Genomic DNA, 24,473 nt, shown 5'->3' on the forward strand with positions numbered 1-24,473 from the left:
TATATATATATATATATATATATATATATATATATATATATTTCCCCCCCCCCCCCCACTATATATATAGTGAGAAATAGACGATTACATTTCTGGGTAATAATAGCAATAGCAATCATTTATTGAGGCAGCACTACATGGTACTCATTGTACTAGGGGGGTTATGTGCATTGTTTTATTTAATCCTCACAAAATCCCCAAGAGATAGGGCTTTAAAATATAAATGATGCAATAGAAATTTGAAAAAACACCTTCTGCTTTTATAAATGGGTGCTATCCCTCTTTTCCAGATATGCTAACTAAGGCAGAGAGAGGTTTAAAAATTTGTTGATACCATAGAGCTAGCAAGATAAGCGATCAAAAACTATATTTAGGAAAATAAAGAAGTCTTTTCTTCTTATGACTAGTATTTAAGCATTTAAAATAATTTTGGGTAGAGAGAGTACCAAAACCACTAGAAGTAGGATTCGTGGGGAGTGTGCCGAGCACACTCATCGTCGAGGACATGCCAAGATGAATCAGAAGAAAAGACGCTACAAAGAAAACCAGGCAGAGAAGAATTGGGTTGTCAAACCAGCTTGTCTTCTGCCCTCTTGCCTAAAGACTGAGGCTGAGTTCAGTGTTAACATTCTGGTCCAAATGCTTCTTTTACTGATGATTTTTACTTTCCATATCTTAGAAAAGTTTCCCCATGACAAAGCTCACTAAACAATTCCTTGTTAGTAAAAATTCCTTGTTAGATATCTTCAAGGAACTTAGATAACACATAGGAGTAGTTATTTGGTTAGATTCAGTTATAGAAAAAAAGCAAATCAAGCAATTTATTTATTTATTTTTTACATATATTACAAATTTATTAAAACATGTATAAAAAGAAATAATGGTCTAAAAATAAATCGTTTAGCCAGGATACTTTACACAATTGATGATCATGATACTATAATGATATATAGTATTCCATGATACTATGTTCTAAAGCAATTTATTTTTAAACGTGGAAATGTGGGTGCCATTAAGACACATTGCTTCTTGGCACTACATATGGGGTGCTATATTTGGTGGTGATGATAGCGTGCAGTATAAAATGTCAAAAAAAGAATTAAGCTGCCTGATAAAAATGTCTCGATGCAATCAAGCTGACTTATTTTGATTCAACTACTAATGACTTCAATCCTGGCACCTCTTGATTTTCAATTACGTGGAGTACCGTTCTGCAACTTGATTATATTTGCGCAAGCTCATTTCTTAGTTTGGTATGATTTAGGATACCCCCAAATGCAAGCGAAGGGTCTCATTAGGGAACTAAATGTTGTGTGCCTTTTGGTTTTCCCACAGCAGTTCTGCGGAGCATCCTGGGGCCTCCAAGCCTCCGCTAAGCTCCTCCAGTATGACATCACGCATCTTGCTACGCCAGCAACTCATGCGTGAGCAGATGCAGGAGCAGGAGCGCAGGGAGCAGCAGCAGAAGCTGCAGGCGGCCCAGTTCATGCAACAGAGAGTGCCCGTGAGTCAGACGCCAGCCATAAACGTCAGCGTGCCCACCACCCTTCCCTCTGCCACCCAGGTGCCGATGGAAGTCCTTAAGGTATGTGAATGTCCTTCTTGTTGGTTGGACCCAATCCTCTTCCATTTTCCATTCTCTACGTGTTTTATGTATCTTACTGTGTATTTGGTTATATTGACCCATAAGAACGATCTTTGTGAACACCAACTCCATTGATTCTTATGTGCCTTTGTATTGTAAAAGGATGTAAACTAATTGTGAATGTAATAGTAACTCTCAATAAATGGTGGAAAAGTGTCAATGTTCTGTGAGCAATCACGAGTAGGAATAGGTGTTTGTTGTAATAATATCTTTCTATCTTTTTTTGGAAAAGTTTCAAAATGTAAAAGTTATCTGCAATGGCCTCTTCTGATAATTTGTATATGTTTTTTCTTAAATACATTCCATGGCCACTCTGTAATTTCTTTTTATTCAGTAAATAATGCTGGTTATAGACTTTGACTCTTTTAGAAGGTCTCTTCAGATATAAAACTGTGGAAGAGTTTTCTGTGCTTTAGTAACCAGACTGCATAATCCTTTTACTGAAGTGAGCTGTCTGCTTTGGGTCTCTTTGATTTCTTGCTGGAGTAAAAACTGCAGGAGCTTGTTAGCATCATTCTTTCAGGGACATATAGCTTCCTAATTACTAGGGAAAATTGTAACAAGTCTAAGAATAGAATTCCGTCTCACATGTGTGTCTTCCACATCACACAGGGAGGTACTCCTTGTTTAAAGATAAACATTTCAATTCTTAAATATAACTGATTCAAGGACAGGCAAAAGATAGCAGGGGAACTTTCTTACTTTTTATTTTTGTAGATTTTTTTTTTTTTTTTTTTTGTACTCACTCACCTAATTGATTCATTCTAAAGAGTCCCAAGTGTTACTGTTCATTAAACAGTGTGTACTTTATACGCTAGTGATTCATTGCTGGTCTTCGCATTCATTTGTATGCTCAGAAAAAAACCATCTCCTGCTATTTAAAGTTTACTATTAAATTAAATAGAGAGATGATGTGTTGTGATTAGGAAGCAATATGTGATCCTTTCCAGGAAGTAGAAAAGGGATTCTTTAAAAACAAATTTAAAGTCGATTATTTTTTATTTGCAAAGACTCTTTTAACATGTAATAGTGAAATAATGGAACTCATTGGTAGAGAAACCAACTGAAATTCTGTGAGGGCAAAAAAGATCCAAATGGTTTAAGCATAAAATTTTATTCTAACGTGATTGTTTGAAATTCCGGGTATTGCTACAACCAATGGATCGTTTACTCTTTTTTTCCCCCTTCAAGTAAAGGCATGGTTTTCTCTCTGGAATAGATTATACATTGAATTTTTCTGTTTTGCCTAGGTGAAAATTGACAATCACTATTTAAGTTTTTATAGGTTTAAGATTTATTTAAGATTTTACAATTGTAAAAATCATAATTGTTTTGTCTATAACTTAGGTTATTTAAAGTTGGGTGAATTAAATAGTAATAAGATGTGGAGAAATATGTCTCTTTTATTCATTGTAATAGTCTACTTTTTTAATCTGAAGGGAGAATTTTAGAAGAATTAACATAGATTTGGGTCAGTGGTGGCTTATGTCCAATCTGAAGGTAATGTTTGATATTATATTAAAGTGTATTAATTGAAATCAATATTCCTATTAAGGTAATTATATCTGATGGTGGGGAAATAATTTCCATGTCATCTTAAAAATGCGCATACTTTAAAAATGTTTTTATTATTTAAAATATACTATTATTGATAATTATTAAAATTAAAGTCTACATTAAATGGTTTGAATAATATACCCATTTTTCCTTATATGTTGCGTGTCTGGGTAACACTGGATTGAACTGCAGTTCCCAAATTAGCTAGGCTAGAAAAACATCCAAATTTAAAGTGCAAATAAATTATTAGAACCAGAAGACATAGTCTAACTAAAAATAAGTAATTAGCAATTTTATATTTTATGCTGAATATAGTTTATCTCTATTCAACTTTTGCATATTTATACTTCAGTTATATAAACTTACGTGAAGTGTGTCATGTAAATGAAAGGCATAGCAATATGGATAGGTTTGATAGCTATTTAGACAAATTGTAGTACCCTTAAGTGAAGACCAAAATAATAAATGATTTCATATAAGGTGATATTCTAAGAAATTCAAATAGCGTTTTTAAGGAGAGTATCATATAAATGATTGCTTCAGATACTTGAAGACTTAGTACTTTATAAAAATAGTTTTCATACGTTCAAGAGTTTTGTGTATGAAAGTATTATTATGAAATATTTATTAGAAAAAGATAAATGAGAGATAGGTGGTCATTTTTAAAATTTTCCCTTTCATGTTTTTAAATCATAAGCATACTTTTATGAAGTCAATGGTTAATAGCAGAACAATGAATTCGCTTCATCTTGGACCATTTTTTCATGAATATACGTTTTCGCAAAATGGGTAATACCAAGTATACTAATTGAATGCATTATGATACAGATTATCTTGAATAAATATTTTCTCATAGTATAGCTGAATAAACTCTTCATTTAAACGTTAAAGATTTAAATTGTTAAAACAGAACATACCCGCTTCTCAGCGGAGGTAGATGTGTACAATTAGACAAACTAACAAACCACTTACATCCCTTTGTCTCTCAACTGGTTTGCAAGAACTCGATGGAAGAAAGTTCACAGTTTAGGTTTCACACACACACACACACACACACACACACACACACACACACACACACACTTAGGTTACCAACATTTAACTATCAGTAGGTTGAATGACTGACTTTGAAAAGCTAGATTAGTGTTTTAGGTTAATCCCATTCTTGGCAGAGTTATGTTAAAATATGAAGCTTTATAAAGTACATTTAAAAATTGTTCACATTTGGTAAACATAGGACTGTTTGGAATTCATATTTAGAGGATGGAAATTTGCATCACTCATTCTTCAACACATGGCCATCGTTCAGTCTGTAAGTTAATGACGCTTTGCAGGATAAGCCTCTGGTTTCTATACTGATTTCATTAATTTATGGATTTTTTTCTTTTACTGATTTTCATGTTGAGTGACATGGAATTATTAGTTTTAATACTATATATTTACATTATTGGAGATACTCTCAACTTTCTTAAGAACACCTTACTTAATTGGGTAGTGTAATTAAAGGATGCTTCTTTACCATAGATTAACCATCACTTGGAGTACATAATGCATTTTTTGAAGTAGGGAATATACCCTGAATTTCAAATTGTGAATTACCAAAAAATGTCCTTAAGAACCACTAAAGGAAGTGGCTTCTCACACAGCTGGGTTTTGTTGGCATGCAAGTCATACAAACATGAGGTTTGAAATTTGATGTAGCTTCAAACAGAAGCATAGTGACCAAGGACAGACCTTATAGACTCATCAGGCCTGATAGCTAAAGAATCATCACAACCACTGAGTTCTTGTTTACACACTCATCAGACATCTGTTTTCACAGTCTCATCTCCCTAACTTTGGTGGGTTATAGAAGCAGCTGGTTGCTCTGATCTTGGACTGGCAAATTCATCAGGATTTCTTTATCCACTACCTTTACCAACATGAACTCTGAACATTTATAGCTTGAAAACATTAGTTTAGGGCCGGCCCGGTGGCGCACTGCTACAGTGCGCCGCTTGGGAGCGCGGTGGCGCTCCCGCCGAGGGTTCGGATCCCACATACAGACCGGTTCCCGCTCACTGGCTGAGCAAGTGGCGGGCGCAGCACCGAGGGTTGTGATCCCGTTGCCGGTCCCGGTCCAGTACGGGCGTGACACTGAGGGTTGCGGTCCGTTGCCGGACACAAAAAAAGACAAAAAGGAAAAAAAAAAAGAAAACATTAGTTTATAGTTTGAAAACGTTTCTCTGTTAAAAAATTTTCAGGGAATTGCCAAGGACTTCCCATTCCCTCTCTCTCTCCCTTTCTTTCTTTCACCTTGGAGTTTAAGAATTTAAAGTTAGGGTGTTCTATCTGGAATCTATTCTGTCTGGAATAGATTGTACACTGAATTTTTCTCTTCTGCTTACGAGAAAGATTATATGAATTTAAAAGATAAAAAGACTTTCTTGTCTTTAGGATATTTTATTTTAAATAGTTTGAGGGAATTTCGTTCTAAATTATTCCTTTTTTCCAAATCATCTCAAGAGTTGGACAAGTTGCTTTGCAATTAGAGATGATGCTTGTCATTTGTCAATTTCAGAAACACCTTTTGCCAGGACCCTCTATTGTAATCCAAATTCCCTTGGGAACTTATTAGGTGGTTATCTCGTGAACATTGCATCCCATTTGGGTAGAGATTCTAGTGAGTTGGGATGGAAGGCCTGCTTCCTCGTTACCCTGTTCTTCAGCTGACATTTCATGAGATTTCACTAGGGAGTGTAAGCGTTGATAACTAAATTTCTGGTCTTTCTCTACAAATTATGAAATCTACCTGGAGTAGAATTTTTAAGGTGTGACTTATTTTGTGGGTATAATACAGAAACATGAAAAAGGATATGTGTGGAGTTATAGGTGGGTTGATGGCATGTGGATCGGCAGAAGGGACTTCTCCCACACTCTACGTTTAGATTTTGTTCCTGATTTCCTTAACCAGGAATACAGACCCTGAATAGCATCACGGTGGCTTAAAGAAATGGGAACAGGTGCACCATGTCTCCGATCAGCTTGCCTTGGTCCCCTTAGTTAGGGGATCCATTGCTAGAAGTGTTGTCTCCATAAGGACCTGCTATGTCTGAGATTTCTTTGAATACCATAGTTCATTCATATGAACTATGGGTCATCATATACTTACGTCCCCAGTCAGTGTTACTCACACAATCTATCAGCTTCAATTTCAGGGACTGCTTGTAAACATAAGTGCCCTTTTGTTTTTGAATTAAATTTGGTGTCTGCAAGGCCACATCCTTGTTCTAGGGGAGAAAGGGACTCATTTCCACGTTCTACAAACAGCTCTTCATCCTCCCAGAGACCTCATTTCCCTGCAGAGTCTTTGAATCATTGTGTTATACATAAGGTAATTTTCTCTCTTTAAAACTCATTTTCTTGATTGTTTAAAAATTGCAGGCAATGTTTAACTATTAAAAGATGTAAGCAGTGTGGAAGAATAATCCAACAGGGAACTCATGCTCTCTCCTACCCCTTTCCTTCCATCACTCTCCCAGGAGGAAACAGCTCTTAACAGTGTAGGGGCAGCCTCCCTGATGTTTTCTGTTTTCTAACCTGACAGTTGCCTTTTGCGGGAGCCAGGTCTGAAGAAATATATTAGGCAGTTTTGATCAGGTAGACATAACCCTGTATTTTTCTTTGTTCACATTTGCAAGTGGAACAAAAGAAATAGAATTTCTTCTCCTTCTGGGTTATGTCTACTTTGAGAATACTGCTTCCTCCAAAACCACTTTTCCCAAGGCTGAATGGGGATTTCTCACTGTGTGTTTTTAAAGCAGGCTGATCTTTCTGGTGTGTGCCAGTTTGCTTGGCACTGTCTGTAGCCCATTTGCTTCTTACACTGCTTTATGCACCCCTGTGGGTGAGGAGTTAGTAATCTCAGGGCTGGCACAAATAGGTCCTCTGTAGAATCAGCTCACATTGTTAAAATCAAACTTAATACAGTCTAAGTAGTGCGAGAATCTCGGCAAGTGCTTAGTGATTAATGTTAGACTTGGCTTTTCTGTCTGTACTGCTTTTAGAGACCAGTAACTAGTAGTAAAATGCTGGCTGAGGAAAGTCATCTTTGCTTAGATTTTTAGGGTCGGTCTACTTGAAAGAACAGATCATGGGGAGCAAGTATCTAAAACAAAATATTCACCTTTTATACAGCTAAGCCTATGAATTAATTCCACTTTTATGAAAACATTGAAATGTCAGCTCTAATTACACGTTCACTTGGTAACATTGGCACAACATGGAAATGATTTCTCCTTCTATGATCACAAGGCCAAGAGGTACAGTAGAATCTGGTGGTTTGATTTTGTGAGGTTGCACAGAGGGCCGGCTGTGCCCAGGGACACCTGAACTGGGCAGCATCTTCTCTTTAAGTATGAGGATCTTTGCTGTCTTCTCCACGAGCCACTTTGCAATCACTGAAGTCGTCTTGTGGGCTGACGTGAGAGGAGGGACCTGCTCCTCTCCTTCTCACTTTCTCCTGTTAGAGGAAGCCATGCTGGTGGGTGGAGCCTCCTTTCATTTACACAGTTTTCATAATTCCACACTGCTGGAGGGGAGGGTGGTATTGTAATGAAAATTCGAAGGTCTAGGGCCAAGCAGTGAGGGCTAAAAATTGGAGTGGGCCTAGTTTTCTTTGGTATTTTTTTTCCCCTCTTTGGTAATTTTTTTTTTTTTCCTTTTTGTCTTTTTTCGTGTCCAGCAACGGATCGCAACCCTCAGTGTCGCGCCCGTACCGGACTGGGACCGGCAACGGGATCGCAACCCTCGGTGTTGCTCCCACACCTCGCTCAGCCAGTGAGCGGGAACCGGTCTGTATGTGGGATCCGAACCCTCGGCGGGAGCGCCGCCACGCTCCCAAGCGGTGCACTGTAGCAGTGCGCCACCGGGCCGGCCCCCCCTCTTTGGTAATTTTAATGGCTGTTTCTTTTTAATGTGATGAGCCCTGTAGGGCATGTATCCTCAACAGAAGTGATATTGCCACCCCCCTCCCCACCAGGGGGACAAAAATTGGTTCTTGGAAGGCAAAAAAGGCTTAGATGTTACAGTACTTTGTAACCCTCCAAAGCATGGTACATAAACATATATGTGGTGTATGTGTCCATTAAAATTTCATGGAGATAGGGGCAAAGGGGAGACAATTAGGAGAAAAATGGCCAAAAAGGCTCCTTAGGTGGGTGCTGATGAAAAACAGGTTGGGAAACATTCCTGTAATGTCATCAGTATCTTTCCCAACTCTTCTCCTGTGTTGTGTTTAGAGAATATCTGTTGAGTTCCTAGAGATGTGACTCCTATATCTGGCCTGGTCTGTATCTCCCCAGGAGAGCTGTTGTAAATAGCCATTGTGATTAGCATGTGCCAGCCCTGGACTTTACCAGTATTGACTCATTTAATCCCACAATTGGTCTGTGAAGTAGTTATTATTAGCATCCCTGTTTCACAGATGTGAGAACCGAGGCAAAGGGGTTAAATAGCTCACCCAAAGTCACCAAAGTGAGCCCTGCAGTTAGAATTTGAACTCACTCAGTCTAGCTGCATGGCCCACTAGTGGTAGTACCTCTCCTAGAAGGAATAACCTGAGAAACTTGAGAAGGGAGAGGTAGTGATATTCAGTCTCCCCATGACATGATAGCCTGGGGCCTGTAGCAAATGTTTATTTCAGAGCTTCAGGCCATAGCTTAACACTTCTATAGGAGTTCCTGGTGTGAATGCAGTACCACCTGAAGCGGCTTGGAGGAGGAAAAGCAAGAGTGCCCCCTTGACTGCACAGACGTTAATTATGGGGTGTATTGGGTGGGAGGGTGAACACTTCATGTCTTTTAGCTCATTTATCTCTTTTGCATCCCTATGGGATAGGCAGGATAAGCCCTATCTCTTAGATGGGAAAACTGAGGCATAGAGCAACTATCACTGGCCCCCGGTTACATATTTAGGCTCTACACCCTATCCTATCTACTTATAACCACACCCTGCTGTCTCCTGTGTTTTCTACAGAGCTTAAGGACATACTCTAAACACTTCTGGGGAATCACCAGTAACAGAATATGTTAGAGCAGAGTGGTAGGTCAGAGAGAACCTACAGAGAAAGTCTCACGGCTTACCAGAAAGATACATGATCTTAAGCATTTGGGATTAGTAAGGGCTTTCCCTATTGAATTAAAGTATCTGCATGAGTCTCCATGAGATGCCAGATGAAAGAACTGGATATGTTTTTACTATATAAAAAGACTGCCTGGCCACCTTGACCACAATGGTAATTTATGGTTTAGTGACAGTCATTATGGGTTAAAAAGCACTACAGTGAAAGTTTCTGTAACAACATCCAAAAATGATAACTGAAGATCACTCATGTTCTAAAGATCTTGATGGCCCAGGCGATCACAATTCATATGCTTTATAGTTCCATGTGTTTTAATAATACATCTGTATTGTTTCAAATGAATTTTGAACTACTCAATTTGATAGACTCATACACTTCTTTTAAAATGAATTTTCTCCTGAAATTATAGTTGCATTTTTAGTTTTTCTTTCTCTGCTCCCTCCTGCAGTATTAGAGCTTTTGCTATATTTTAGCACTTAAAACCAGAACTTCAGTTCTGGTTATTTTTTGTGAATTTCAGCTATAATAAATCTTGTATTAGTATATAAGGAAGTCATGAGTCTCCTTCACAAACACTACCTACTTAAACCTAACAATTAAAGAGAGAACTTAGATTTGAAAGACCACTGATAGACTACCTTCTGTAGGTATGCTTTTGAACAAGACCGGTTGTGGACATGTGCAAGCAAAATCTAATTTTAACTTTGTCCTACTAAAATAAGTGGGTGGGATCTGTGTTAAGAATACGTGAATCAGTACAGTGGCTTTGCTCAAGGTTATAGCTGCAATCAGTACTAAAATATTGTCTCTTGCCCAAAATGCATCCCTTTTTATTGACTTCTTTGAGTATAAGCCTGAACTTCAAGAAAAATTTAGCTCCTGGTAATATAACAATCTTTCAGATCTTATTTATAAAGTTGGATGTTTTTGGTATTTATTTATAATTTTGTGGAAAGGAAATGAGTCAAAATTGGAGCATACAAAGCAGATAAAGTAGGAGTCTGTTAAGGTAGAGAATGGTCCTAGAAAAGGAATCATTTTAATCATTATTAAAAAGTAGAAAATGTTCTAGAAAAGGGTCTAGATGCATCTATACCAAATCATTTCTACTAGTTATCTCTGGAATGGGTGTTGGGATTGGAGATGGTGGTGGTCAAAGGGTTTATTTTTTATAGTAGGAGCGTGTATTCGTGCATTCTTCATATGATTAAAGTGGATGTCTCTAATGCATTTTATTTAAGAGTCTTAGCAAAGTCTTGTTCACCCACAACTTTTAGAGTAGCACAGTTCTGTCAGGTCAGTTTAGTAGACTTATGCCCATTATGTAATTCTGGTGGTCTCTCCTAGAAGAAAGATAACAAGGTATAGGGATCCCGAAAATTAAAAATGAAAAGAAGGATTTGAATTACCCAGTTGTGAATAATTTTAAAAAGTAGTTAACGGCTCAAAATGAAAAGCAAAATTCCGATTTCTACTACCGTACCACCAGGCATAACTGTTGTAATCTCCCTTGTTGGCCCTGAGTTTTGTATAATTAAAATTTAGGGGCTGGAAATTTTGTTGAGACTTAATTAGAAGTGACAAACCAGAGACATTCCTGTCGGTTAGGAATGGCTTAAGAAATTCTTATTGGCTAAATTACAAATATGTAACATTTTTTCTGAACACTGCATGGTAGTTCAGACTGCCTAAAGGTGACAAGATTAACTCTGTTTTTCTAGTGAAGTAGTAAAAATTAGATTAATAAGTACCAGGCAAAGAACCTTTTCTTTTTTTCCGAAAGAAATCTTACCTTGAATACTTTTAGCTGTGGAGATCGGTGCCTTAATTAGCCACATGTTGTTCTTACCTCCTGGGAAATAAGTACGGGATAAAATTGGGGATCAAGATGTAGCCTTACATTGACTTAGCACACGCCGCTAAGTAATTCATCAAGGAATGTTGGTAATTAGTCCTGCCTCTTTCAACTCTTGGCTTATTTTATAAAACCGGTTGATTTAAAATAATGCCTGCTGATTTATTACCCACACGTTTCAAGACTGGGACTTGGCTCTTAAACAAAAGCAATATTGTGCAGTGATGGAAACGTGCTCTCTTGTTTTTGTGTTTTTACAAATTCTGAAGGGTCGTCTATAGTCCCTTATTAACTTTGTTGCATTTTCTTTTACCCCATTTAGCATTTTACTGGGCTTTCTTTTGTGTCTTGGTGAAGAGAAAGGAGGAGCAAATTAAAAAAAATAGAAAAATCCAGGCTCTTGGAGGTTTTGGTTATAAGGTGCTTGTCAGAGTGCGTTGGCTCAGTGTGGTTTGATGGAATTCAATTTGAATCCTTCATCTTGTAAGACAGCCTGTAGTAATGGCCTTTAGTCTTCTTGTATTGTTAAATGTTTGGTGATATTTATGACAGCCAGGTTAATCTTTGAAGACTGAATTTATGAGAAGCACAGAACCTTATGACTTTCGCCTCACAGACTTGGCATCCAAAACACTGTAGTAAATTATAATTTGGATGCCAAATTCCCTTTACTGCTGACTGATGTACTTCATTATGCTTTGAGATGTGACCATTATCAACATCCCTGTTGAGAATCTAGAGTTAGCCTGGCTCCAGTATTTAACTGAGTGAACTTGGGCATGTGTCCTTCTCTCTCTGGGCCTCAGTGTCCTGATCTGTAAAATGGAGGGAACAGCACCTGCTCTGGAGAGCTTTTGTGAGAGTTAAATGAGATAGTTCACTAAAGCAGCACTGTCTCAAAGAAATAGAATGTGAGTCATGTATGTAAATTCAAATATTCTAGTGCTCTCATTAAAAGCAGCAAAAGAAACAGATGGAATTAATTTTAATGTATTTTATTTTATTTAACCCAATATATCCAAACTATTATCATTTCAACATGTAGTCAATATAAAAATTATTAAGACTTTTTACATTCTTTTATTTTTTGATTAAGTCTTCATGTTAAGTCTTTCCTCCTGTGTTCAAAGTTCAAAACTGGGTGTGTGTTTTATACCTCCAGTGCATCCATTTGCACACTAAATTTTCATCCGAATTACTTGACCTGTGTTTAGAGTTTATACAATTTACAGTTGAAAAAGTAGACTCATATACCCAAGTTGTTTCAAATGTATTTATAGGATTTCCAATACCTAAAATGAGTATGTCTTTAAATTTTGATTTAAATTAAATAATATTAAAAAAAATTCAGTTCCTCAGTCTGAACTAGCTACATTTCTAGTGTTCAGTAGCCACATGTGGCTCGTGGCCTTTGAATTGGACAGCACAGATCCAAAGCATTTAGCATAGCGCTGAGTAGATAGAAAATGCTCAGTAAAGGATTCTGCTTTATTATTCATAAATAATATCCTGATTTATAATTATTCATCACCCAAATATAGCCATTCCTGTCATCTCCAAGTTACTGTCTTTGTATGCCACTATTATACCTACCCAATAGGCATTATTATTTTTTTTTTTTTTCATAATTTGGAGCCCAGGATCGCTGAACTATCTCATGTATGGTTGATATTTCTGGCAAAATAAAAAAACAAAAAACCTCTTGGAGGAAAGAGCAGCAAAGAGTTACCCTTGGTAAAGTGGCATTTTGACGTGTCTCTCCCAATAGCCTTCCGTTCAGGCCTGAGCTAGGTGACAGCTCTTGACTTGCTAGTCACACGTCTTACTCATACTGTCAGTCCAGGTTCTTTTCAAACTTCCATGAATTACATTTACATAGCACCTGTCCAGTGTATTAAAGATGTCTAAAACCTTGGGACTTTATAAACATTTCATCAATGTTCTTGCTGTGAAACAGACACCGAGGGAAAAGAGATTAGTTAATCATAGGTTGTTCTTTCATATACATTCAGTATTACCTTAATTAACATGAAGGGTATTGAAAACTGTCTTTTGGTGGAATTTTACGTATGATTTTTATTCATGCTAATGTTGCCAAGGCAGTTTCTTTTCTCAGTTAACTTGCAGTATATTTTTAGGAAATTTCAGCACATCCCACAATTCAATGAAACAGTTCCTCTCCTTTTCTTGTTCACCAGACACGCACGTTTTCTGTTTTGATAGTCATTTTTGACCATTTATTAAAACAGAAATAATGCACCTAAAATAATTTATGTTTTGTTAGGCAACTTGTCATTCATGATGCAAACAACTAGTTGATTATATTGGAATTAGTAAGCTGTAGTGGAGAGATTTAATGTATTCTTCCTATAATACTAAGAGCCTATAAAGTTGCATTCTTGTGCAATTACAGCAAGCAAGAAAGCCAGGAGAGCAGAAATGCAAACCATGCTATGACTTCCAGAAAGAAAAATCATTATGTTGTCAGATTGCATGATTTTTTTTAGTTTGGAGGAAACTATATTTTCTCAGTGCTTATTATTTATTTTAATATTTTCTTCAAGTAATGTATGGTAGTAAACACCAAGACCATTGCAAAGTTGATTTCAGTTTCTTACTAGCTTTCCAGGTTTGTGTTAAAATCACATATCTAAAGATTTTTTCAACTCATTAGGTAGCATAATTTTGATAGAATTCATAATACAGTGTTGTGGATATGGGTCATTGTGCCTATTTCTATTGACACTTAGGATTACTGATATCTCATAGATAGGAAAGAGAAGTTGAACCTCTGAAAGGACATCTAATTTTAGATTATAAAATCTTCATTCAGTTCGACACAAAGCTTAAGTATTTAGCACTTAACCTCAAATGGTGTTCCTTAGAAAGTATTTTGTTGCTCTTGATTTACAAAGTGTGGTCTGGAACCTGAAGTCCCTGCATCATCACCTGAGACCTCATTAGAAATGCAAACTCCCTGTGCCTACCCCAAACCCACTGAGCCAGAAACCCTGGGAAGTGGAGCCCATTAACCTGTGTCTTTTTACCAGTCCTCTGGAAAATTCTAAAGTATACTCCTGTTGGGGAATCACTGCTGTAGACACCTGGAAGTTGATTTATACGAGAAAGAAGAAAAATTGAGAAATGCAGGTGCAAATGAAGCTAACCAAGTTTATTTACTGTAGGGATTCTTAGATCCTTTAAAGGAATAAAGAGATAAGGCAAATCTCCAGCAGTGGTACAATAGGCAAGCACTTTGACAAGAGAAAGGAGGAGGAAATGTTGCCTTGATTGCTCAGTGTTAGTCGCAAAATATCCAGTAGCTGTTTAGGGTATTTGGTACATGGGGCATGTTCCATTCTATGCATATACTTATGCAAAGTTGATAAAATAGATTAATCCTATCAAATCTTGAGGAGGTGAATTGAGGATAAAACAACAGTAAGAAACTAAAATAAATTGCTTTAGAGCAGTGGTTCCCACTTTAAGCTACAGAAACTACTGGGTCTTTTAAGAAGTTCTAAGAGGTGAATGAACCCATTTGTCCACAAATATTTGTAAGTTAAATATACACCTCACTTATATGTCTCTTTAAAATAAATGTAGATGGTGCTGTGGTAAACAAAGTACAAATTGGTACTCAAGCCAGATATTTCATTTCTTTTTCTATTTTTACAGTCAATAAAAACCAGAAGCGCAACTCCTAATCAAAGAGGGCCTTGAAATATTTGAGTTTTAAAAGTGGTTAAAAATTATTTAAAAAACAAAACAAAACAAAACAAAAAAACTTTATTTTTGGGAGCAGTTTTATGTTCACAGCAAAACTGTGTAAAAGGTACAGAGAGTTCCCTTATTGCCCCTGCCCCCATATGTGGACAGCCTCCCCCATTATCAACATCCGCCTCCAGAGTGGTGCATTTGTTGCAATCAATGAACCTACATTGACACATCATTATCACTCAAAGTCTGTACTTTACACTATGTTCATTATTGGTATTGTACATTGTATGGGTTTGGAAAAAATGCATAAAGACATATCCACCATTATAATTTCACACAGAGTATTGTCACTGTCCTAAAAATCCTCTGTATTCCTCCTGCTCCTTTGAAGTAGAAAGCTTTAGGAAACTTTTTTTTTTTTTTTTAGCTACCAAGTGTTATTTAAGTTCATTCTACTTTTGGAGTCTATGCTTTTTTTAGAACTGGATGGTTAGTTAAGTGGTACACAAAATGGCCTTTTCATGCAGGCCCCTAACATCTGTAATTTCACGAGTAACAGGCCCTGGCCAGTCAGCCTCTGACATCAAAGGTCTTTCTGCTGATGTGTCCATAGTTTTGGCTTTGCCTTTTACACTGGAGCATTGACATCAACAGAAAGTGTTTTCTTGTGTTCTTTTGTTTTTCTGTATTAGTTTTCTGCCTGAAGGCAGTATAACCAGCACATGTGGCCAGCCTGCCCTCCTGGTTGGAATAAAACAAACGGTCATTTTAGGAAGCTCCACAGGAAAGACCCAGCACGCTTCCAGCCTTAGAGGAGGGATGGCTCCTACGTGAGCCACGCAGTGCACTTTTCTTCCACCAGAAGATATCTATTACCTTCTTATCATTTTACATCCTTCCTCATGCTATAGTTACCTACTAAGAGCAGAAGATCAGAAACCATCCTAAGAACGCCCCCACCGAGGCCTTCTGCACCATATCATGAACCTTGTTTCCTAGACCTGCTTTGCTTTTCTGTTAGGGTTTCCATTGTTCAACTAAGATTTATTCAAAAAACTCCTCCCTTAGAGGCATTTGATTATGTGCTCCAGGTGCTGTCTGGTTGCAGTATACAGGGGATCATCAAAAAGTTCTTAGAAACATTCAAATTATCTTTTGATTTTATTTTTCCACGAACTTTTTGAAGTACCCTAGTATGTACTTAAGGACATGGCTCTGGAGTTAGATGGGCAGTGTCCAAATCCTGTCTTAACCTCAATTCCCTTGTCTGCCTGCCTCACAGGGATGAGAAAAGTTCCTAGTTCATAGGGCTGTTGTGAGAAGTAGCATGATGCTTGCACAGTACTTACAAATGCTGATCGCTGTCATCAGCATTTCAACCAGAGACACACACAGTCCACAGTGATTGAACCACATAATGGGTTCTTGAGAAATGACTAAAAGGTTACTGCCGTGGCAAAAGGTAAGGAAAGTTGATTCTACCTATGATCTAGAATTAATTTCTCTAGAGGTGTATGGGATATATGAAGATTCTTTTAATCAATTGCTGTTGAATTACATTTCAGCAGCAAGGAATTTTTATTTTTAAAAACTGTCTGGCTAAGGGCCGGCCCGTGGCTCACTTGGGAGAGCGCGGTGCTGAGAACACCAAGGCCCCGGGTTCGGATCCTATATAGGGATGGCCGGTTAGTTCACTGGTTGAGCGTGGTGCTGACAACACCAAGTCAAGGGTTAAGATCCCCTTACTGGTCATCTTTAAAAAAAAAAAAAAAAACCTGTCTGGCTACACAGGTTACCCTAACAGTAATTATTTTGGGGATAGGAAGATAGTGGGATGCTTGGCTATTGTTTTTAACACCCCCCAAATTGTACCCATTACTTAAAAGTCTTAGAAGTTGCTTTGATGATTGACAGCCACATTAGGCAATAATTAAATCCTTACTTATGGAAAATTCTGGGGAAAGTGGTAAAAATTGGGGTTAAATTTTCAAGAAAAACTAATAGGCATCAGGTTACCCAAATGATCCCTGATTCTGAAATTGAACTTTCACTTACAATTGAGAAGCCAACAATTTCAGTTTTGGAACTCAGGTTAAATCTAAGTGACCATACATGAGTTTAATTAACTGTTCACCTTTTTTTTTTCTTGGTGAAGTAAGTTTAATTTCTAAGATAAGATTTCATCATCTCATTTGAATTAAATTTTGTTTTTATTTTTATAGAAGTTTTAGTTTTGCAGAGAAATTGAGCAGAAAGTACAGAGAGTTTTAAAGCATTATTATTTTTAGGCAAGTAGAGGTTCCAGATATGTTTAATCTCGGCCTCTTACCCCAAGCTCCAGGACCCACATTACAGAACCAGTCAACTGATGGAAACAAATGATCTGTGTTCAGAGAGCTTTTATTGCTGATCAAATTGCATAATCATTTTTATTTAGTCTCTAAGTGTTTTGACTCAGTAGCTTTGGAATTACCTGACTTCTTCCTTTCATGATACGTCAGTTTTTTTTTTTTTTTTTTTGGTCTAAGATCCTATTGTCCTACCCTGACCCCCATCTCTTGTAATTTATGTACAAGTTTAATCTTTCTATTTATTTATTTATTTATTTTCCTTTTTATTTTTTACCTTTTAGAAACAGGTCACCTTGAATGTTCTGTAGTCAATACTAACTACTTGCTGACCTTTATTTTTGCTATTAAACCATTTATCTTACTTCAATGATATATACTATCTTGAGATAAGACCAAAGGTCATTCCCTTCAACTGATCTTGCAAAGTTGACCATTTTACAACTGATACGGCGGCTGTGAAATCAAGCATACAAACATAGTATACTGGGCCTCTGCGTGGATCTGTAGCGTGACCTTGGGGGAGTTGCTGCCTCTCTGTGGCTTGATCTCTGAATCTGAGAAGTCACAGACTTCCCTCCTAGCTCTGACATTCAATGCACTGTCTCCTTTTTCCTTGAGAGACGCCCACCTACAGATCACTGATAAGATGAAGGCAACAAAGGACTTTCAAAGCCCTTGAAAGAAACATTGGGTTTGTTTTCAGTACTAGATACACAGAGCAGTTGTCATGATAAAGAGCCTCAGTGTACATGTTACTTATGGTTCCACTGTAGCTCAAGTCACCAGTTTCTCCTTGAGGGTGGCAGCAGGTGAGTTGCAAAACCTCTTTTATTGTTATTTAGATCATCTATTTTTTTGTCTAAATGTGTTTTTCTAGTTATAATAATAATATTAATCCTGGCTATCACTATGCATTTCTGAGACTTTCCAGAAGGCCTTTTAAGCAGGAATTGAGCACAGACTTATGAGGAATAGAGGATGGAGGCGTGCCACGGGTTTATTTACACAAACATCTTAAAATCCATTTAAAATATTTTATTCTCAGGTTTACTAAATAGCTAATATTAAAATTAATCTCTGACACAATTTGTGGTCACAGAATGTTCTGTGGCCTTCATTTTCTTTCCTTTGTTAAGCAGAAAACAAATAGAGGCTAAGAATGTTTGTTTATGTCTGGTTGGTGAGAATGAGTATAGGAGAAGGGGGATTTAAAATGTGATTTACTTCTATATATATTATGCTCTCTTTCTTTCCGTTTACATATTAATACTGATTTAAATTCTCTCCTTAAGAGGGAATGTGGGGTGTGTGTGTGTGTGTGTGTGTGTGTGTTGATTGTTTTCTTTCAAAGGCTTTCCTTGTTTGGTGATCTTTCATCTTTGCCTCTTTTTTTCCCCCTTGGACAAATACCTTTATAAATGATAACATCTCCCCCACCTTTTCCTCCTTCCTTCCCTGTCTCTTTCCCTCTCTCCCTTCCTCCTTCCTGCCTTCTTACCTTCCTTAAATGCACAGATCTGGATTATATAGCCTGTCTTTGAATCCTAGCTCTGTCCTTAGATCATCTTGGGCAGGGGACTTAGTCTTTAGTTTAAACCTTAGTCTCCTCATCTGTAAAATAATCAAACCCTATTCTGTTGCAGTATGTTTTTAAAATGTGAATCCCTCAAATGTTATTGGTAAATAAAGTTTGTCAGCATAACATGGAATTCTTTTTGGTTCATTTTCCACAGCATGTTAATGTTTGAAGTAGTCTGGAGCAAGCTTTATCATGTTTGAAGAGAAAAGCCTTAACCATTGATAATGACCTTAAGAAAAACAAGCTAAATACCTACACTGCGTCTGCTCCTCTGCAGGTTTAGTGGGATTTGGGCGTCCAGAACTGCTTGGCTTTCCACCTGCTCCACTCTCTGGAGAAGCTGAGGGTGCAGAAGCCTCAGCTGCAAAGACATTGCTCTGTGTGTTAGCACAGTGCACTCATAAAGAAGGCTACAGCTAGGATCAGATGTTAATTTTTAAGAATGATCAACATTTAGAAGCATTTGACATTCACGATTTCCATTTTGAGAGAGGAGTCTGAGGGTCTAAGGCTGTCTGTGATGCTGGCTGCAGACACCAGTAGAAATTTAACCAGCTGATGTTGAATTAGGGTTTACTGATTATTGTTATTATGCTCTGGTTACAAAGATCCATAGGTTTTGAGGGGTCTGCCCCTAACCTTCCTTTTCTCCTATGTGCCTGTTATTCATAGTATGTAATTTTTGTAGAACATGATGCTTTTCAGGACAGTATAGATGGAGTTAGAGCAGAAACACCTCAACCAACCTCAGAGCTGTGCTAACGAAATGAATTAGTGTATGTAAAAGACATAGCACAACTCCTGACATGGTTCCTTTGAGCAGTCTTGAAGGACAAGCAGGAAAGCACTCTAAGTATTAGCTAGTACTATTTAGCCCTTCTACCAGTGAGATTTTTACTTCTCCAATGCCGAAGGCAGTTGGTCTTCCTTGTGGGGAGGTGCTGTGGGCACACAGCAGAAGTGCAGTCCAGCCTCAGAGGCTTAGGGACATGTGCCTGGAGGGGTTAATGTTGAGTGGAAATGAAGAATAAGTAGGGTTAGACCCAAAAGACTCGAATAAGGGAGCATGGCATGAAGAAAAGCAGGAGGAGAGGAATAAATCCACAATACTTATTCCAGATTTTGGTGTGAAGAAGAGAAATGCAAGGTAGTAGCAGACGAAAGTGGGAGAGTGTTCTAAGTGAAGCTGGACAGGTGAGCAGGGGCCAGGAGCTTGGATCTGAGGCAACTGGTGTTGGGTAGCCACAGATGGCATGGGTTTGCTTTTGTTTCCATTTGTGTGTTCACTGATTTTCCTTTTAGAGAAGGAGGGGAACGTCCAGGTAGACTGCTCTGGGAGTTGGTGGAGGTGGGGCGTGAGCTTTAGAGGAATGCCTTTGGAGGTGAGGAGGCCATCAAAATGATTTGGGAATAAATGATGAAAGCATTGACTCCAGAAGTCTCAGAAGACATAAGAAGAAAGCACTGGTTAAGAAAAAAATTAAGGAGTAAAGTGAATGGAAACTTGTTAGATGAAAAGGAGAAGGAAAAGGCATCATACTATATACATTTCACATAGAAGAAAACTAAGTGTCATAGAGATTAAGAAATCGTTAAGACAAGTGAACGGATATGATGTTGATGGGGGAGGGGGGAGAGGGAGGGAGGAAAAGGAGGAATTGGTAAAGGGACATGAAATCAACTATGTTGTATATTGATAAATTAAAATAATAATGATACTAAAAAAGAAACAGTGCTAAAAAAAAATTGGTCTAAACAGGAGCTGGCAAACAATATTTATGGGCCAAATCCTGCCTCTTGAGTGTTTTGGTAAAGTTTTATTAGAATACAGTCATTGATGTTCATTCATTTTCATACCGTCTGTGGTTGCTTTCACACTACATTTGAGTAGTACAACAGAGACCTCAACCCACAAAGCTGAAAATAACCCCTCTCTGGACTTTTATAGAGAATGTTCTCTGACTGCTGCCTATGTGCATGGCTAATAAGTAGTAGACCCACCCAGGATTCAACTCTTTGAGAGTTGGGATTATATCTCTTTTGTTCACCTCTGTATCCTGGGCATTTTATGTTGTGTCTAATTATAGTAAGTCCTCGTAAGTTAATACCTATTGAATTAATAAGTAAATGAATGAGCGTGAATGAATGAATGAACTAACAAAGTCAAGTGTACTTGATTGACAGCCTGTACTATTCATGATTATTCTGAACTGATTCTTACAAAGATGCTGAGCAAGAGTTAATATATAAAACAAATATTTATTTATTTATTTTATTTTATTTTATTTATTTATTATTATTATTTTTTTTTAAAGATGACCGGTAAAGGGATCTTAACCCTTGACTTGGTGTTGTCAGCACCACGCTCTCCCAAGTGAGCTAACTGGCCATCCCTATATAGGGATCTGAACCCGTGTCCTTGGTGTTATCAGCACCACACTCTGCCAAGTGAGCCACGGGCCAGCCCTAAAACAAATATTTATTGAGTGCCAACAACTACAAGGCAATATTTTTGGTTTGAGGATACAATGACCAACATCTTTTTATGTGCCCTTGTGGCACTCAGTGCTAATAGAGGATGCAAATGTTTATCAAATACTCATAGAAATGAACATGCAGTTGCAGCTTTGACAGGTACCAGACAGGAGAGGGGCACAGTGCTATAGAAGCTGGTGCTGGGAAGGTCTGATGTAAAGAGTAAGAGAAGTCTTTGCTATGTTCACCTGTCCTGGGATCTGAAAAGTAAGTAGACTTTAATTTGGTGAAGGGATGTGGGAAGAGTGTTTCAGGAAGAAGGAACTGCATGTGCAAAGGCCCAGTGGTAGATGAGAGCAAAGAACAAAGAGAAGGCTGGTCTTGCTGGAGGTGAGACAGCAAAAGGGATCATGGTAAGGAGAGAGGCTGGAGAGATAGGCACAGGTCTTGTGACCAGGATAGGGAGATCTATTTGCTTCTAGAACTAAATCTGAACTTCAGCTACAAGTTTGGGACTCAGTGATATAGTAAGTATTTTAGGCCAGGAGAGTGTTTGGTTACCAGAGAGAGAGTGCTGTAGAGAGGATGTGAATCTTGAGAAGAACTCTGGAACACACCAGTAGAGTGTAGGACAGAGGGGGGAAATGTTTGAAGAGATGCAAAAGACAAGGAACAAAGCTTGGGGAACCTGATTTGGCAGAAAGGTTTTGAGGAGGAAGAACAACTGATCAATTGTAGATACGGTATATAAGTCCAGGAAGTTAAGGATTGAAAAGCGTCCATTGGATTGGGGTGGTCACTGTGACTTTGAAAGAGCAGGTTTGGGAGTGTGGAGGGGGATGGGTGGAGCTGCTTATTTGCTGAATGAATGGACAGAGAGGAAATGGAAGCGAGCATATATTCATTCATTTATTAGACAAATAGTTATTGAGCATCTGTGTATTAGGGATCTAATGGTGAGCAGACACACACAAGATCTTTGTTCTCCTGGGGCTTAGCATTAAGAAGGGAGATGGACACTTAGTCACACAGTCTCCGCACCACCACCCCAAAAAGGTGAATGGATAATCAAGTCTATAGTAAGTGCTATGAAGGAAAGAAAGAAGGTTCTCTGGGAGTACATAGCAAAGGAGGGGGGAAGAGTTTGTGCAGGGGAGAGTTCTCTGGGTAAGTGATCCTGGAGCTGAAGGGAGTGCAGGTGATAACCATGCGATGATTGTGGTGAGAGAACATTTCAGAGGGTAAAGAAAAGTGCCCAGGCTCTGTGGTGTCGGAGGGCTCGGCAGCTCCTGGGAGAAAGAAGTGAAGTCTGGGTGGTTGGTTGCGTGTGGAGAGCGAGGGTGCAAAGCCAGAAGGTGGCAGGGGCCAGAGCACCCAGGGCCATGGAGACCATCTTAAGGATTCCTGTCTTTATCCCAAGAGCAATGGGAAGCCATGGAAAGGTGTGGGCTGGGTTAGCCAGACTTGAGTTTTAAACAGTGCAGTCTGCTGTATGTAGAGAGAATGTGAACCTGTGACACCTCTCTGAACTGATGGGGGCAGATGGCCCTGAGAAGGATTCTCAGCGGGGGGGAGTATCATTCCATCCTCTGACAGTGGGTTCACCTTAGCTCTGCAGAAGACACCAGCTCAGATACAGCCTATGCCTCCCTGGGCACAAGAACATGAACATGTGTCCCAAATCCCACTTGGAGAAAATATTCCTGAGAATAATGTCCTCTCAGGACTGGCTAAACTGTTATATCAGGAGACCTGAATTTCTAGACAAATCAATTCCAGGCAAAAATTTAAAACAATGCAGCCACCTTCAGAGAGGAATGTAATTAAGGGCCACTGGCTTTAGGCTTCAGTTACCTCTGAGTGGTGTCTGTTTTTTGGGGTTCTGCCTGGGGACATGACTACAAAGCAAACAAATATTTTCAGAGACTCCCCCTTTAAAAGCCATTTCTACACTTTCTACTTCTGTCCCCTCCCACCCTCAGATTTGATGAATCAAAAAAGACTTGCTAAAAGTAACTTATGAATGTCCCCCCGCCCAGCCCATTACTGCCAAGGGGGAGGGGGAGGGAAAATGACAGATTTTTAGAGATGGTAATGGTGGGTGCTAGTGCGAGCTGAAGGCCGGAAGCAGGTCACTCAGTGGGTGGGTGACTCTCCTCTGCATCCAGCTAACACTCTTCTCACCTAGCCCTGCTGCAGCTCGTCTATTTTCGCATCAATAATAACCTTTCACCATTAAAATTTAAAAAATTGTGATACTTTTCTGTTGTTCCTGACTGTGTTCCCCTGTTTCTAAACCTTCTCTCCCCCCTCTCTCTTCCTCCCTCCCCCCCTCCCTCCCTCTCTCTCCCACAATCAAAGTATGTGTAAGGAAATTGAAATAAATTGTCAGGCTCCCTCAGATGTTTGGAATCTTGCTGAGCATGACCTAGCCTGTATAATGTCAATATGTTAATTGCTCACGTGCACCCAGGTGTTTCTTGGTTAATGTCTGATGTAATTGCGCATGCATGCCAGGTGTTCCTTGGTTATCTGACTTGCACCCAGGTGTCCCTGGGTTATCTGACTTAAGCATAAAGGACAAATGGCTCTGATCCACAGTGTCCCCTGGGGTGAGGAGGGCCACGCGGAGGCCTCTGCCACCACTGCTGCCTGCGAGAGTCCACCAGGCCACTGCTGCTGCTGGAGGCTTCTGTAAACTGCTGCTGCTGAGGAGGCTGGGGACTGAGCTCACATCCAAATGAAGCATTTCATCCTTGTTAGTGGCTCCCAGGATCTTTCTCCAATTACCTAGCTTGTGACCTGCATGTGAAGGGTCTGTGACACAGTCTGCATATGAGGGGTCTGTAACCCAGCTTGCACAAAATGGGTTTGAGAGGTCTAATTAGCTGTGCCTACAATGTGTGGTACAATTACCCAAGTTTCTCCTCCTCCTTCCTGGCTCTGTTTAACCAAACACCTCCCACATCTCTGTTCTTTGTGCTCATCCTGATTGACTCATGAGGTGACACTGGCTGACACTTGGCAAACCAGCGACCTTCTTTTTGAGCCGGAGTTGACAAAAGCTGATAGAATAGGGTAAAAAAGGGCAGATGGAAGCTCACAGGCAGCCCTTTCTTCATTAAGGAGGAAGCAGTGTGGGTCCAAATATTTAGAAGTAGTTATGTTTT

At 38.8% G+C, this 24,473-nt stretch overlaps 1 protein-coding gene across 4 annotated transcripts in view; it reads left to right on the plus strand.

The window, feature by feature from the left end:
• The window catches only part of MITF (microphthalmia-associated transcription factor), a 211,317-nt gene that overhangs the window by 124,968 nt on the left and 61,876 nt on the right, over nucleotides 1–24,473 (plus strand). For all 4 annotated transcript variants that reach the window (XM_008567205.1, XM_008567203.1, XM_008567207.1 and 1 more), the window contains exon 2: nucleotides 1,336–1,585. In XM_008567205.1, the coding sequence (XP_008565427.1) occupies nucleotides 1,336–1,585 (250 nt within the window). The remainder of the gene's footprint in view (nucleotides 1–1,335; nucleotides 1,586–24,473) is intronic.

The sequence above is a fragment of the Galeopterus variegatus genome, unplaced genomic scaffold, assembly GCF_000696425.1.
Source record: "Galeopterus variegatus unplaced genomic scaffold, G_variegatus-3.0.2 Scaffold303, whole genome shotgun sequence".
NCBI lineage: Eukaryota > Metazoa > Chordata > Mammalia > Dermoptera > Cynocephalidae > Galeopterus > Galeopterus variegatus.